The 17348-nt window shown below is 35.7% G+C and overlaps 1 protein-coding gene across 8 annotated transcripts in view; it reads left to right on the forward strand.

Moving 5' to 3' along the window:
- Window positions 1–17348, forward strand: part of LOC129723506 (venom dipeptidyl peptidase 4) — a 70445-nt gene that overhangs the window by 43247 nt on the left and 9850 nt on the right. For 3 of the 8 annotated variants that reach the window (XM_055677771.1, XM_055677766.1, XM_055677772.1), the window contains exon 2: window positions 9428–9676. The exons of 1 other annotated variant lie outside the window; for it this stretch is intronic. In XM_055677771.1, the coding sequence (XP_055533746.1) occupies window positions 9632–9676 (45 nt within the window). In that variant the 5' untranslated portion in view covers window positions 9428–9631. Of the gene's footprint in view, window positions 1–9349; window positions 9677–17348 lie in introns of all 8 variants that reach the window. 4 more of the 8 variants (XM_055677765.1, XM_055677769.1, XM_055677768.1 and 1 more) reach the window with 3 other exon arrangements.

Here is a 17348-nt window from a genome sequence, read left to right on the forward strand (position 1 = left end):
AGAGAGAGAGAGAGAGAGAGAGAGAGAGGAAATAAAGAGAGAGCAGAGAGAGAAAAAGGAAGAAGTTATGTTCATTTCATTTTAAAAAATTAATCTCGTCTCCAAATACGCCCTCTTAACGAAGAAAAATATATTCAATTAATGGTAGCAAACCTATCAGCAAAACTTCATTCCAAACATAAATAGTCGAAACAAACCGGTCAACGTTATCGCGGCTTTGAGAAGTTGCTAGAGTCGATAAGATGGTTCATGTTGGAGTAATTTTGCAGTTATTTACTCTAAAGAAGAGAATAAAACACCTTGGTAGTGATCAACAATAGGCAACATATGAGAAAATTTTTATTCAAACGAAGAATTTTTTCTCAAATGCAAATTTCGGTTCATATTATTCACCGATTCGACAAGTTCAAACTCTTCATACAGTTCAAACAGACAATGCAAATTAACTTAGAAAAAAAATTAATATTCCGGGTGCGTAATCCATGAAAAGCGACTAATAAATCAAATTATCCACGAAGTTCCTACAAGCAAACGAACCATAAAACATGAACATACACTTGAACTGCAACATCTCTTTCGTAGCATGGCTACGCACAATTTAGCGGATGTAAAATAGCAAAACCATGAGTTATATGTGTGGATAGATTCGTTACTTTGTCATCGCCGCATATCATATCATAACCAGGCCGGGATTGAGTGAACAACACGATCATCATTACATCATTCGTTCACTGTACTACGCTACAATTTTACTACCATGCTACCTGACCCACGGTGGAATCCGTGTGCGGCTATCAGGTACTTCAACGAATTACTAAAGCATGCTAAAGTGTTAATCATGTTAATGAAATGATAAACAGTCACGCTAGCCGACGCTCTTGCTGGCTCTTGGCTTGGGCGGTTTGACAACCGAGTCGCGCGCTGTGTAGAAAAATCAATCCCGATGTGCAACCATAGAAGAACCATTTAACTGCACCTTTATGGTTTGTCGGTACACCGACGGGTTGGGTGCGTGTTGTGGCTGTTTAGTTGAGCGAACATTAATGCTTTATGAGTACTTTACCCAGGCTAAGTTTAGGAGACAATTTCGGTGCGAGCTACAATTTATGATGAGAATTTTAATAAAATTCAAACTATTCATAGCAAATAACACTGAAGCACAAACATGCCCTGTCCGCTGTTACGAAAAATCTACCAAAACAAACAGTACAGGAAACCGGTTTCTCAATATTGCATTCATTATATCATACGTTGTATGCGTGGACAACATTTCGGCCCATTCCTTCAACATTGTATATCGGCACGAATATGGTGGAATCGAATTCGTGGAATCGGCATCAGACTTTAATTATCATTGGCTGTGCTTCATTACAGCTGACGTCCGTCCAACGAATCGATGATTTTTGAATCATTACAAATAATTGAATAATTTGGGTTAGTCGGCTGAGCCTATTGTTTTGCCGCCTGCACTGATTACAAGACAGCGCTTCACCCTCGAGTGTTGAGCACAGCGGGAGGAAAATTATGAATAACGGAACTGCCAAACGCACCATTCCAGTGCAAGAGTGCATAAGTCTGAAAGTTTCTTACAAACAAGCACTTGCGAAACAGCCATAAAGAGCGAAAATTTCCATGCATTTTAAAACGTATCAACAAACTCTATGAAACGAGCCGGTAATTGGCATGAGAAGTCTATGCGGAACAACCAAGTGGAGGAGCACTTGCCGAGGCATACAAAATTGCACACGTAGTTCATGATGCCTCTGGTGGTCACCAGCTATGCAGCTGCACCACAGGCAGGGCAGACACGTTTGCAGTACGCTGTGGCTATACATATTTAAATCACCGCTCAGGCTTCGTTGATAGGATACTGATTCATAAGAAGAAAATTCTGCCCACGGTTAAAGTCGTGATTTTATTGGAGTTTTTTTTTGTCAAACGCACGGGCGAAGTTATAATAGAAAGGTCGCTACAGACCTTGGTGTTATAGACCGATTCGGGTAGGTAAAACGTGTTATATTATAACAATTTTCCGACGCGTACTGCTCCCTTCGTGCTCGTCTGCGAAGTTCTTCGCGTTGGGAGAGACGGGTGGCAGCACGAAGCGGATCCGTGCCGAGTTTGCTTAATCAACGCTTATAGAAATTTAAATACTCATTCTTCTCCCCAGGGGAAGGGCGAGGGAAACCGGTTTGGTGGGATTTTGCCTGATGAGAAGGCTCTAAGAATTCTTCTGTCATTAGTGACCGAAAGCACGACCAGTAAGCGCCTTACGCTTCGCGTTCTCCCAATGCCCAAGAGGGAGTTGAATTGTTGGCTTCAAGTGAATTGTAATAATCTGGATTTCAATTTTTTTTTCAATTTCAGTAGAAATTAAAACCTTCATTTTTATGGACTTGCTGAAGTGTCTAGTCGTAGCTGAAAATGTGTGCATAAAACTGCTGTATCTTTAAACAGCATGTTTTTAAACCAGCAGTTCTGGAGCATGCATTTGAGTTTCAATATATTGAATTAACACTTCATGATTCAATGCCTGGTTCGTTAGTTAGATAATTGTTTACTGTAGGTAACGCTTAGTTTTGTTTTTATTTACTTCTATTATTCACTCTTTAGGAATTTTCCCAAGACTGATCGGATTTCTTGTCCAGATCTACTGACAAAACCTAATTAGTCATTCTTCTTATGGCAGAAAACTATAACATATCAAGAAATACCGATTCGCGAGGGAATTCGTTTACCACACGATTTTCACGCTGATCTTCCATAGAATGTTTTTTATGCAATCTATTTTTACACAAAAGGTTTTTTTTCAATTACTCTATTCCGACAAATTTGAAAAATCGAATTCCCGTTGAATGACCGTTTTTTTCGGGTGTTTTAGCTCTAAATTTCATCTTGTTTTGCCGGTGGAATGTTTGAACTTTGCCCTTAAATCTTTCTGAAAAGTGTTTCGAGTTGGGAAATCTTTTAACATATACAAAATTATCAGGTATGTGAATCAAAACATTACAGTAAAATAAAAACGACACTAAATAATCAATATGCCAAAATATTTCAATATGCGCCAGAGAAATAAACTGAATAAATTTGTTTGAACTGCATTCGAACTTATTAATCTTTATTCAACATTCGCTTTGAAAGTCAATTCATAAAACAGTTCAAAGTGAGATTTCAGACCGATGCAGAACAGTTCAGCATAACCGGGTTTTTTTTTATTTTTGACGTAGGACTACGTCTTTGTTTTCTATACTAGATTACATTTTGTGAAATTGAAAATGAAACTGGCAAATTTTGCGTCAGAATTCAAACGATCATAGCAAGCGAACGATTTAATGCATCTTAGTCATTTATATGTCGGTGGATAGATGAAATGTGTAACAATTGTTTGATATAATGTTCAACATTGTTGCTTTACTGCTTAATGGTGGAAAAGGTGAAAAGTTCCAAGGTCAAGCTTTCTCATACATTTTCCTCGTTATTGGCTTGCTTCCCGAGCACAGATAACATTAACATGGACGAAATAAATTCCACTCCCTACATATTTTGACTCAACAAAGTGTTTTGGTTTGTTTGTCTTTCTCTAAGCTGCGTTGCCACGCCCTAATGGCAAAAATCTATTCTGAACTCGATACAAAAGACTGCGTGTAGAAAATTCAGCTTCAGTTTAGTTTGTTACACAATAGAGTGCAGTGCAGCTGTTAAAGGTACGCGACATTGAGAAACGAGAGCTGCACACGAGTCAACTTCCAGGCACCTCGGAACATGTTACCTTTATTTTGCATACGGAAGCATCAGTTACCATCGTACGCTGCAGAGTATTTAGCTGGCACAGATACTGGAGGGCACAGCGTAGAGCAAACTTTATTATGCGCGGTCAAGCAAAATATTCGATGCTACCGATGCGATGGTGCGATTATCAGCGTTCTGTAGCACGAATTTCTAAATGAAGATTATGGAATCGGTTCTTTTCAGAACTATAGATGCTTGAAGATAAGAGTTATGAGAATTTTCGCAACTACTACTAGTGTAAAATTTTCATGTATTCATGCATCGTTAGTTTTACAATAACGACCATCAAAAATAAACGGTAGTGTTGCCTATGAACAGTTTAGCGCAGCATATAATATATACATTTAGTCCTACGTCACCATTTCATACAATCCCTAGGGCTGTATACCTTGTAGTATTTTCTATCGAAGAAACATTTTTCGATTCCTAGCTCACAATAGAAAAAAATATCAAAAAACAATATAGCTACAGCAGATCCACTAATAAGGAAATTGCAAAACACAGCACATTTTCTTGCAAGAAAAAATACTCTTGAAGAACAAAAAAACTCAGACACAATTAATTCTCAAAAATTAATTTACATTTGTAATGATATTTTTTCAAATAAAAATGTGGTAGTTTTTTTAAATAAATGGTGCAAAGCTATTAAGAATGTTTTGAAGAACGATAAATTAGTTTGGAAGAAATTTTCGTATTTAACGACTTCAAAATTCCATTTCTTTCATTTTTTTTCTCTTTTTTCTTTTCTCTTTTTCTTCTCTCAGTACTTCTCTTTTTCTTTTCCTCTCTCTCTTCTCTATCTCTATCTTTCTTCATTCTTTCTTTTTTCTTCTCTCTCTTTCTTTCTCTCTCTCTCTCTCTCTCTCTTTCTCTCTTTTTCTCTCTCTCATATATCTTCCTTTATCTCTCTTTTTCTTCTCTCTCTTCTTTCTTGTCATCATCTCTCTCTCTCTGACTTTTTTCTCTTTTTTTCTTTCTCTCTGCTTCAAATATTTCTCTTTCTCTCTCTCTCTTTTTCACACTTTTTTCTATCTCTCTCTGTCTCTCATTTTCATATCTCTTTTTTTTTCTATCTCTTATATATCTCTCTCTTTCTCTTTTCTTGTTTCATCTCTATCTTTCATCTGTTTCTCTTTTCTTGTTTTATCTCTATCTTTCATCTCTTTCTATTTTATTCATCTCTCTCTGTCCATCTTGTCTCTCTCTCTTTCTTCTATTTTTTTTTTCTTCTCTCTCTCCATTGTCTCTCTTTCTTCTTTCTCTTTACTCTTTCTTTTTCTTCTCTCTCTTTCTTCTCTCTCTTTATACTTTCTCTTTCTTTTCTCGCTTTTCTCTCTCTTTCTTCTCTCTATCTTTCTTTCTTCTCTCTCTTTTCTTTCATATCTCTTTCTTTTTTATTATCCTCTCTCTTTTTCATTTCTATTTTCTCTCTCTCTCTTTTCTCTATCTTTTTCTTTATTGAATAGCTCTCTCCATTTCTCACTTTTTTCTCTCTCTCTGTTTTTCTTATCTCTTTTTTTTATTTTATACTTCTCTCTCCTCTCTTCCACTTTCTTCTCTCCCTTCCTCTCTCGATTTCACAATTTCGTTTTCTCTCTCTTTCGATTTCTTTCTCTTGAGGAATTCTCTTCCTCTCTTCCGTCTTCTCCTTTTCACTGTTTGATTTCCCTCTCCTTGTGTTTTAAAATTTCATTCAAATTGTTTTGAAAGAAAATGACAAAAAAAAATTAAAATATCATAAATGGCACAAATGATGAAAACGACTGATATGAGAACTATCAAAATAACAACACTAACAAAAAATAGTATCATATTACCCACAAAAGTAAAATAAATAACATAAACGACCAAAATGGCTGAACAAAAAAATTATCAAAATAACAACACTAACGAAAAAAATAGTTACCCATAAAAATAAAATAAATAACATAAACGACCAAAATGGCAGAACAAAAAATTATAAAACAAAAGATAAAATTGATAAAAAATAACATAAATGATAAAAAAGATAAATGCATGAATATGAACAACAAATAAGGCAGACAATGAAAAAACGACGAAGATATTAAAAATGTGAATTGACAACATAAATTTAAATGAGAAAAAATGGCTCTTATAACAGGAAAGACGAAAATAACATTTATAATGCAAGGGTCATAAATGACATATTGACAAAAAAGACTCAAAAAACAAATTTGAAATGATTGACTCAACCTATAAAATCGTCAAAAATTTCTAAATTGACATGACAAAATGTTCTTTTTCATAAATGACAAAAATAGCGGATATGAAAAAAGGTGAAAAAAATACTACTAAAATGGCAAAACTGACAAAAATAACTAAAATGCCAATATTGACGAGTGTAATACAAAAAAAAAAAAAAACGGTAAAAAAGAATAATGTTACAAAAATGACGAAAAAAAACCGAAATTGATAAATATAATAAAAATAGCTAAGCTAAGAAATAAAAATCGACCAGTAAAAACAAATTTGCTTAAAACGATGAAAATAGCACAATAATAAATTTGAAAGGTATGACAAAATGGCATAAAAAGACAAAAAAGTCATCAATGACAAAATGACAAAAATGTTAAAAATAATAAACAAAAAACTTCCACAAAGTATTAAACTCAGAATTTAAATTTTTAATTTTTATGGACTCGTCACTGATGGACTTAGTTAACAAGAGAAAGAAGTTATATCGGGCTCTCGTTTCTTCTGCCAATACTGTGCCACAGTTATATGTGTCTCTGGCAGTTTTACTATAAAAGTGATTTTTTTAATCAAGAAGAAAATCATTAAATGATGCTGTAGGATTCAACGTCAAGTTTGACAATAACCCACGATAAAGTCTTCTTACAACCAAATGGTGTGATTCTACTAAGATTCAAAACCTCGACAACCCGCTTCTGAAATTAGACTCTGTAACTTTGCGGTTAAAGTTCCCCTAAACTAAATCTTGCGGAACGTCCCACGGCACTTACAATACACCTCTGGGAAAAAAATTAAATTTGAAAAATATTACACCGGAACTTAAATTTTCTTTTTTGATGGAATTCAATTTTTCTGTTGTAGGTACTACTGCTCACAATTTCAAAATATAAAAGTTATCAATCATATTTAACAAATTTTCTAAATTTTCATTCAAAAATATTTAAAAAATAAATTTTAGATTTTACACTGTAGAAATGATTTTTAAAACAAACAGAAAATTTAAAAACAACGGTAATTTGATTTTTTTTTTCAATTTCGTTTTTTTTTGTTAATCAATTTATAGTTGCCTAAAACTCTTTTAAACAAATCAAAATCGGCACTCTTTAGGAAAAAACAAAAAGGTCAAATATTTCAAACGTTTTTTGATTTTGAACACTCATCAACTCAAAGCTGTAAATTGTCTGACGTTCCATCGAATAAATATTGAAAAAATCTGATTTTGATTCTACACTGGAACATACTGCTTTTTAAAGTATTTATTTTTCACAGTTTTTTAGAATCCAGTTGCCGTCTTGAATTTTTAAATGGCTTTGGATTCCAGTATTTAATGTAGGATGTAATCAAGATTGTTGAAATATCAATATTAACGACATTTCAAACTTTTGTTTAGTTTTACATCACGCTTTCTGGAAACCGGAAGCCATCATCTTGGATTTAAAAATGGCGCCGGAAACACCTATATTATATAGGTGGTTGGCCTAGTTCAGGTAATACCATCATTGAGAGGTTTGCGAACGTTTTACACAGTTTCATAATACTCCCAGAAACCGGAAGTCGCCATTTTTTATTTGAAAAAGTTGGCGAACATTACGTTCTGCTAGCTAGACACCAACTTCCATCTTCCAGACAAAACCGAGGGCCTGATCATCGAATTCAATAAGAACATTTTCATACTGCACGAAAACACCGTGTAAAAAAAATAATTCGCGTAAATTCCTGAATCCGCGTGAAAAACCGCGTAAATTCCATAATTCGCTAAAAAAACCGCGTAAATTCCGGAATTCGCGTAAAAAACCGCGTAAATTCCGGAATTGTCGTAAAAATAGCCGAATGAAAAAAACGCGTAAAAAGCGACCTTAGTGTACCTCTATGACCATCTCCTCTAGAAGAAATTCGTATGCCAAGTTAGGTGAAAATCAACTCAGGCACTCAAGAGTTATGAAACATACATACAAAACACGTCTTCTTAAAAAATAGATCGATGGATGACATTCTTGTCATATTGAATTTTGATTAAAAACTCTAAAATGGTTATCGACGTTAATTTGATATCTATACAGTACATTAATCAGAACTAAGTATGAAACCAATTTTACACGCTACCACAAAGGTAATTTGAAACGCCTCAAAGCGAGCACTCATTATCTAAATGAACTGATTGGAAACCTATCGCCTCATTAAAAATTTTACAACCTTTTGTTACTTGCAAAGTTAAGGTAATATACTCATAATAGGGCTCTGATGTTTGCAAAGGACGTTTAACGAACAGGTGGATGGGAGAAATTAGTTGCTAAGACCAAGACGGACAAGGGCAAATTGGAAAAAACAGCAATTAACATTGCGTGGAAGAGTATATCTGTGAACATATTTTTACAATATCTACTTCCGCTGATCAAACACCAACGGGTGACAGTGTAAAATTTTCTGATAAGCTCGTCTCGAGTATCGTCAATGAATTAAGTGTCTACTGAAAGATTCACCACGCACAGGGTGGGGGAATGGAGGTGAGCAAGGAGTTGATTACTATCTACTAGAGCTGTGCGGTACTCGAAGCTAATCCTCGTAATGGAGCTCCAACGGAGACATTTGCCTTGAGCAGGGAAGTGCATCTAACGCTCTGATGGTTTGTGTTATGCGATTCTGTGACCTAGAATCGATGATGTTTCAGTGAGAGGCGGATGGCGATGGAGAGCTCTCGTGCATTTCTCATTAGGTCATCGTTGAATGCCAACAAGTTGATTCTTGTTTAATCATTTTTTTATACATAGGAGTTAAATCTTGCGTGAAGTTTTGATAATCAAAGCGTCTTTTGATGTTTGAAGCTCTTGTAATATTTTCTGTTGTGACGTTTTTTGTAAGTAGGTATATAGAATCTTATCAACCTCACAGTGGCACAGGTCAGCAGGGTCTTGAGTGCTCCCACATCCCACACATATTTGTTGGCGGAAAAATCAACTCACCCACCGGATATAAATAATCGTCATCATTTACGCGAATGGGCGGCTTGTTTTAAGTGAGCAATTCGTCAAGCAGCGAGATTCAAGATAGATGGCTGTCGTTTCGTCTCATGTTTCTTTTGAAAGTTGAAAAACAAAAAAAAAACAGTATGAATGAATGAAATGCAAAAGAAATGTTTCAAAATCGACATCGTTCTTGCGTGTTTACACGCTTAGTAGGTATGAAAGCATTACGTATCTTAGTCTGTTTTTGGAGGGGAAAGGAAAGGCGATGTCACTTTGTGTGTACAGTTGCTCTTAGCACGGACAGGTATTGTGGGCTCCAGTAGTAAGTACGGTGAATGTCAGTAGCTGGCACCATGGCAAGTACAAGTTCTGTTCGACGGTAGCATTTGGTGCATCGAATACAGTGTTTGTTCATTAAAAAGCTGTAGTGACATCTGATAATAGAAATGGACGTGTTTTAGCGCAACGGCTGCAGTAAGAGCGTGATAGTATAACGTGTGAAGTACTTATTTTGTGAGCTGGTATTTCGTGGAGATGTAAAGGATTGAAAAAAGCGAAGCACACGGAACAGAACAAGAGTTGTAGAAGTCTGAAGTAGTCGCGAGTGGGAGAAGTACTATTATTAGGTGTGTGAATTTTATTGCCAGAAGGTATTCAGTGCTGCCATGGCTGCTTCCGGAAGTTCGATAGAAATCGGACAATCTGAACAGGTAAAAGTGGTTTGATCTATTAACCCTTCGTTTGTTTTATATTTTGATCAGTTGTGTATATTGTTCATTTCTCTCCTTGTGTATTTGAATGTTTTCAAAAATGATTTTGAATTTGGCTCGTTCCTAAAGGTAATAGAAATATAAATAGTCAATCCTGAGCCTAAAAATGCCAAAAATGCCAAAGAGAGGAGAGGCGAAAAAAAATCCAAAGTGCTTTTTGAGGACTTAATAAGATAGAAATAGCGAGCAAATCGCTGATCAGAATAAGCACAATAAACACATTTGAAGAAAATGGCAAGAATATGCTTTTAGACAAAAAGAAAAATTAGAAGGATTTCGAATTCAACCCAAAATCACTGAAAGTCGTTGTTGAAAAATCAAAAACAAGCTTTGTCTATCGAAAAGCAAACAATTAATTTATCTCCTTTTAAAAAAGCGATTATTTCCTATCGAAATACTCGACGTAAAAATAAATTGCACATTGCAGAGCAATCCGATTTTAGCCTGTTCCATTGCCTTACCATTCGTTTACAAGCGCACGAAAAACCTCCAGCGTTGTTCGACTTGACTTATCTCACCACCCCGCGGGCGAACACCACGTGCATGCCTGCGAGCAGCACCGTCAGCGCAACGCACATGATGCAGGTATAAAAGAGCATAGGGAAAGAGAAAGGAAAAAAAATCCAGTTTGGCCAACTGAACTTAAGCGTGGTACGTACGAGTGTTCATTTCCTGTCAAATAACAGTCAATTCGCAAATCAACACACCTTGCTAACTAACTGAGATTGCTGACCACGGCAATTGGTTGCGTAATGTTACGCGTTCCAGCTTCCGGATTTGGATAAGTAGAATAGCAACTTGATGTACAGCCCTCGGGCATGGAAGCGCCACACGCATATATGGCACAATTGTGTAACGAAAACTGGAAGTAATAAACGGTAAACAATATTTGTGATCGTCTACTAATATAAACGTTAGCCCGAGCACAAACTAAACTTACCGAACAGTTGAAAAATGTTCCAACCTTGGAACCGAACGTCGAGAAGAGCAGTTACATAAAAACATCGAAAAAGCTGATTAAGTTTAGCTGGCAATGCACCGCAACCGGCGAAATAAGCTTCGTGACCGGCCTAGCGAATTAACTCACGCGGTTTTACTTCAACTTTAAGGGGAACCGCAAAAAAAAAAAAAAAAACGAACCAATTAGAGTGAAAGTGATACGGCTGCCGCGTGTGGCTACCCGTTTTGCGCTTCTTGGTGCCATTGTGAAGATTGGGAAAGTTTATTCTATTGTTGGCTGTTTTCCCAATTTTATGGAATCTTATAGATTAGTGACGGCAGCAGCTAATGAAAACTAACCCCCGTTATCGCAACCAGCCAGTTATTTTTTTTCCTCTCGCGATAGTAAATCGCGGTTATGCGAACATTTTTCGGTTTAAATTTTAATCGTCAATTTATTCTGGGTCTAGTTGTGTTACGTTTTTAAGTGCTTTGGTGCTTTGGACAGCTTTGTAGGGGGGGGGGGGGGAAGGGGGGCGGTTGGCTAATGTCCACGGTCCATACAATTTTTTTAGAATTTATATGGACAGTTGTCCACGGAGGGGGAGGGGGGGGGGTGTCAAAATCGTTAAAAATCTGTCCACGTGGTATGTGGATGGCCCCTAAGCTGTTGCAAATTAATTTTCAAGATAGAAAGAGTACGATTTTTCGATCTTTAGCCACAAGTTTTTAGTTTGATGAGCCTAATTGAGATGATTTTGTAAAAGCTTGATAAATAGTTTTCTTATTTTTATTAAGTAAAAGCAAAGCTTGGGGCTACATTCCAATTCGGAACTTGGACCTTCTGTTTATTTTTACACAGACTTTGCAGCCGACTGTTTAGTGTACAGGACAATTGCGGGGCTAGCGCTACGATCCCAAGCCGAGATTCGAGCCTGCGACGACTGGCTTGTTAGGCCAGCATCGTACCTCGAGACCATCTGGGAGATAATTTTTTTTAGTATTATCATTTTTTTTTACTTTTGTATTATCATGCACAAGTAAAAGAACAGCCAAAATATGAACGGACCCACAAATGTGCACCGCAAATGTAACATTATTACAATTGAATGACGTAGCATTTTTTCCATGATTCTTAAACCTCTCCCCTCGTAGCATTTGGTCGCAAAACCTCAACCCCCCTGAAAAATACGTAGGAGAATACGTTCGATTATCCCCCCCTCCTCGGTGCTGAAACGTACAAAAGAACAAGTGGTAACATGGATGCCTGATTAGAATGCCACAGATAAAATGATTTCGACTTTTGTGCAATGTTTTAGTGTACTTTTAGTATAAATTTTGCCTGCAAAAAACGGTCTTTCAAAATAAATGCTACAGGGGGTAGACAAAATGATTGAGACAGGCAAAATTTGAAAATTTTTCAATAGCCAGAACTTCACGAAAAATGAATCAATTCTGATGAAACCGGTTTCATTTTACTGTAAAACTCTTCTAGTTTCCAAAAATTACTAAGAAATTTGACGGGACCAACGGAAACCGGGAATAATCCAGATTCTAGGAGTGTGTGTCGAAATGTCCATTCTTGCAACGCTAATAACTTTTTCTGACATCTTGTTTCTTTTAGGTTTATATGTTTACAATAAACTAGAGTTCATTCCGAGTTCATTGGTATTCAAGAGTTGAAAATCCGTCGAGAAACCATGATTTCCAGCACCTTAGCAGAACTCAATGAAACTTTATGGATGTGTAGGCTTCAGTGAACGAAGCAACTTTGCAAACATTTTTTTGAAAATTTATCTGGACTAACATTTGAAAAGGTTTGAAGTATTTAAACCTCTTTACTATAAATCAACGTATCTAAATAATGACGGGAGATAGAGAATGATTGTCAATGGATAACTTCTAGTAAATTATCTGAACTTTATTTAAAAATATTAAAAAATTAGATTTCAGATCATACACTGAAAAAATATAAATTTCTAAAAACAACGTGATTTTAAAAATATTGATTATTTGAGATTTTTTTAAAATGAAAGTTTTAGATGGAAAATTTAGTTGCCTAAAACTCTTCAGAACAAACAACAGTGCGAACTCTTGAAGAATAAAAGTTTTTCTAACAAAAACTTTTTCGTGTACTATGTACCCAACAACAGGAAAACTACTAAAAACATATTTAATTAATGCATATCTCGATGGTTTCTCGACGGATTTTCAACTCTTGGATAACAATGAACTTGGAATGAATTCTAGTTTATTGTAAACATATAAACCTAAAAGAAACAAGATGTCAGAAAAAGTTATAAGCATTGCAAGAATGGACATTTCGACACACACTCTTAGAAGCTGGATTATTCCCGGTGTCTGCTGGTCCCGTCAAATTTCTTAGTAATTTTGGTAAACTAGAAGAGTTTTACAGTAAACTGAAACCGGTTTCATCAGAATTGATTCATTTTTCGTTAAGTTCTGGCTATTTAAAAATTTACAAAATTTTGCCTGTCTCAATCATGTTGTCTACCCCCTGTACGTCGATTTTAATACAACACCTTCCCCCCGTTGTCTCAGTTTATCGTAGCATTTGGTCTCAAAACCTAAACCCCCCCTGAAAAAAAAACGTAGCATTCGATTATCCCCCCCCTACGCTTCTGAAAAAACGTACAGAAATATAAGTTTTTATGCGGTTTTTTATACGCGGATTTTTTTACGAGGTTTTTTACGCGGATTTTTAAATTAACGCGGTTTTTTTACGCGAAACCGCGCTAATTCAAAAACTTTTTCGCGAATTTTCGAATTAACGTGGGTTTGGAACCAGAAACGTTAAGGTGTTTATCTAGTAGAAGACTTCGTCCAGAAAATACCCAACGCCCTCCGAAAGATCCGGAATGACCGTCAAAGAGGACAATTTCAATTACCGGTTTTAGAGCGTCTCGGGTTTTTTCAAAGCCCTTCTTGCCGGTTCACTTAAAGCGGATTTTTGAATTATCGTGGTTTTTTTATGCGGATTTTTGAATTAGTGCCTTGTTTTTACGCGGATTTTCGAATTAATGCGGTTTTTCACGAGGTAGTACGAGGTAGTGTAATAAAAACCTGACTGTGGTAACATACATATAAAAAAATACTTGAAAAAAAACCGTGTCTAATTCAATTTATTTACAACTTATAGACTCGTGACTGCATCTTCTGCTTCGAAGGGCTTGTGTTTTTTGTACAAGGAGTAAAGGTGTTTGAACAACTTAGTATGATCCATGTCTGCAGAAAACACAGAAGCTATTCCGGAAATGACACGAGTATCTTGTAATTTTCACTATTAAAAGCCACAAAAAAGGAACGATTTTTGTATTCAAAACAGATTGTGTGTTTGGAAATCCAAGTGATTGTTTATGTAGCAGAGCTTTTAGAAGATCTCAAAATGCCACAGAAAAAAACATTTCGACAGATCTCGCTGCAATACTTTGTGCAATGTTTTAGTGTATTTTTAGTATACATTTTTCCTGCAAAAAAAAAAATAGTCTTTAAAAAAAATGCTACGTCGATTTTACTAGATTTTACTTGTCGCAGCTTGTCACAAAATGATGATATCCCCCCTCCCCCCATAAATGCTACGTCATTTTAGTATGGTCCCTAAACGCATCGTCTCTAAAATATGGTCCCTTATGGACATTTGTAAATTTAAATCATTTCAATTGTATAAATAAGGTTACTAATATGGTAAAAAAAAATACGGTGACTAATGGAGATTGCTCAGTTTCGTGAGGATAGACGTATATACCTATAATTGTAGCTGACCCATAGTTGTTAAGGGACTGTATAATATATTTGCTTGCCCGAAAATTTTATGATCTTTTTGATAGAAGCATAATTAATCTATCATCATTAATTCCAAGCCTAATTTGAATCATTTTTTGATTTGATTTTTCAAATCGGTTCAAGATGATTTCGAGCCCATTCCAGTATGCTTTTATATATTCATTTTTCATCTTTAAAAAAATCTAGGATGAATTGAAGACCCGTTATTTATTTTGACCTTTGAAGGGAATGTTATAACTACGAAAATCAAAGTTCGAATCAGAATGCAACACATGGCTATCATTTGCCTTTGAATAAATTTGAAAGCCCACACATACAGATTTCAGTAATTTTAGAGAATCTTTTTCTTAGTTTTGCTCTGGTCTTTGACGGCATAGAAAAGCTTATTTTAGCAATAGTCTGCATCATTTTCAATCAATATGCATTTTAATTTTTTCTAATACATATCTAACAGCAATTTTTGGTGATTTTCGCTCTACCCTGAAAAAAAAAAAGCTGTTTTAGAGGGTCGCTTACTGATCTTAGGTCTTATTTAGATCTGATTTTTCTACACCCATAACAAATGGAGAGAATTTTGCTGCTTTTGAAAATGCTTCTATAGACCTATTTACGTACGAATGTCTTAGTGCCACTCATTGAGGAAAATATTTACAAATCGCTGTTTTGTTTGCAATGCTATGTTTTTAGCAGCTAGACAAATAATTAGTTGAACACCTATTATAAGTTCTAAACTCGTTTCTAAAAAAAAAATTTCATTCGTGATCATGAATCGGAAGAAGCTGCTAAACATAACCGACCAAAAATGGAAAAAGTGATAAAAAGTCGAAGCAACGAGATGCGATATTTACAGTTTGGAGGAAACAAAAACAACTCTACACGGGTTTACACGTTCACTAGTGTGCGTAGGTGAAAAGCCACTTATCTCAATTGCTTTTTGTGTCCCATGACCGCGCAGCAACAAACGCAATGTTACAGTACAGTATACACGACTGCATTTTTATTGGTGCAACGCACAGTCGTAGGTTTCTGAACAGATTTCGGAAAAATCCTAAAAATTTTCTAAAATTAAAAAGGACATATAATGCCAATTTTGGGGTGCTTAACTTATTTATGATGTTATTCACCTGAAACGCTGTAAACCCTTCCTGAATAACAGATTTCTTTTTTGTTCATCGCAACATCGGTAAACTTGTGCTTTATCGAAAAACGTTAAACCTGCATTTTTTTGTTTGGTCCTCCGAGTGACCCTAGGGTTGTCCAAAAATGGACAATCTTTTTTCCAGAAATATGTAACTTTTGAGTGGTTACTTGAAGGTAATTGATAGGCCTTTCAGGAAAAAATAAGAAATCGTACGGCAAAGTACGTGCGTTTCGGAACCATGTGCAAATAACGATGTGCAAATTGGGACTGGAAAATTCGAAAAGTACGGTAAGTTTTCCATAGACTGTTGATCATCCAATCATTCCGAACTGTTTCACAAGTCTGTATGGTACCCATGAGGTCTGAAAAACATGTTTTTCCGGCAATATTTTTTGAAATTGATTTAAAAACTGGTGCTAGCCGTTGGAAAATAACAAAATCTAAATATATGAAAATGCAGTTCTGTCTGCCTGTATGATCCATATAGGCTTGGAAACTACTGAACCGATCGGCGTGAAATTTTGTATAGAGGGGTTTTAGGGGCCGAGAAAGGTGACTAAGATAGTTCGAGACCCCTCCCTCTTCTGGAAGAAAGGGGTACCATACAAATTAAACACACATTTCTTCACATCTCGAAAACTAACCGAGTAAATGGAGCCAAATTTGGCATGTGGATGATTTTAGGGGTAACAAATATGTCCATATTGGTTTGACACCCCTCCACCTTATATAAGGGAGGGGTCTCATACAAATGAAACACAAACTTCGCACAGCTCGAGAACCAATCAAGCAAATACAGCCAAATTTGGCATGTGAATGTTTTTAAGGATAACAAATATGCCCATAATAGTTTTACACCCCTCTCTCTTTTGGAAGGGAAGTGTTTCTTATAAATGAAATACAAATTTCTGCACATCACGAGAAATATTCAAGTAATTGGAACCAAATTTGATATGTTGAGGTTTTTGAGAGCAAGAGCTCTCTTCTGGAAGAGTGGGCTAATACAAATGACACCAAATTTCTTCACAACTCAAGAACTAAGTAACCCTGGATACCATTTTGAATTCAAAGATGACCACCTCCAGTTTCTGGAAAACAACCAAAATAACTGAATACCACTCAATATGGGTATTTCCGGTGTTAGATTGATGCCAGAAAAACAGCTGAAAACGGCCGAATACTACCCAACATGGATAATTCAGAATAGAAGTGATGTACAGAAGCCAAAAGTCGAGGTTGTTGTCACTACGATAAAACCAATCATTTCAAATGATTTGTCTTTTGATTTTGAACATATCTTATGGCCGATTCGTCTTAGCCTCAAATGTCGAAATGTGTAATCCCACTGTTTCGTCCGCTAGCTCACATCAGTTTTCACGCTTGGAAATGAGAAGGTTTAAAAATGCGATCCGAGTTGCCGGAGATGATAGTACAGTCTCTTCACAAATCTGGATCACATGAGAAGATGTATAAATTCAAAAAAATCATTTCTGGCCAATTTTATTGTTTATAGGTAATCTTCAAATGGTTTCAGTCAAGAAATATGTGATCTTTCACTTGATAGAGTTATCCCATGTTTCGTGAATATTTCTCAGAAAATATATTCAATTTTTTATAACTTACCAAATACACAATTATGGATCACTTCTGGTCCTATAGATTGTTCCGAAAATTATAAATACATCTTCTTTCTTGAATAAAACAAAAAATTCAGGATTTTTCGGGTCA

Source organism: Wyeomyia smithii, chromosome 2 (assembly GCF_029784165.1).
Source record: "Wyeomyia smithii strain HCP4-BCI-WySm-NY-G18 chromosome 2, ASM2978416v1, whole genome shotgun sequence".
NCBI lineage: Eukaryota > Metazoa > Arthropoda > Insecta > Diptera > Culicidae > Wyeomyia > Wyeomyia smithii.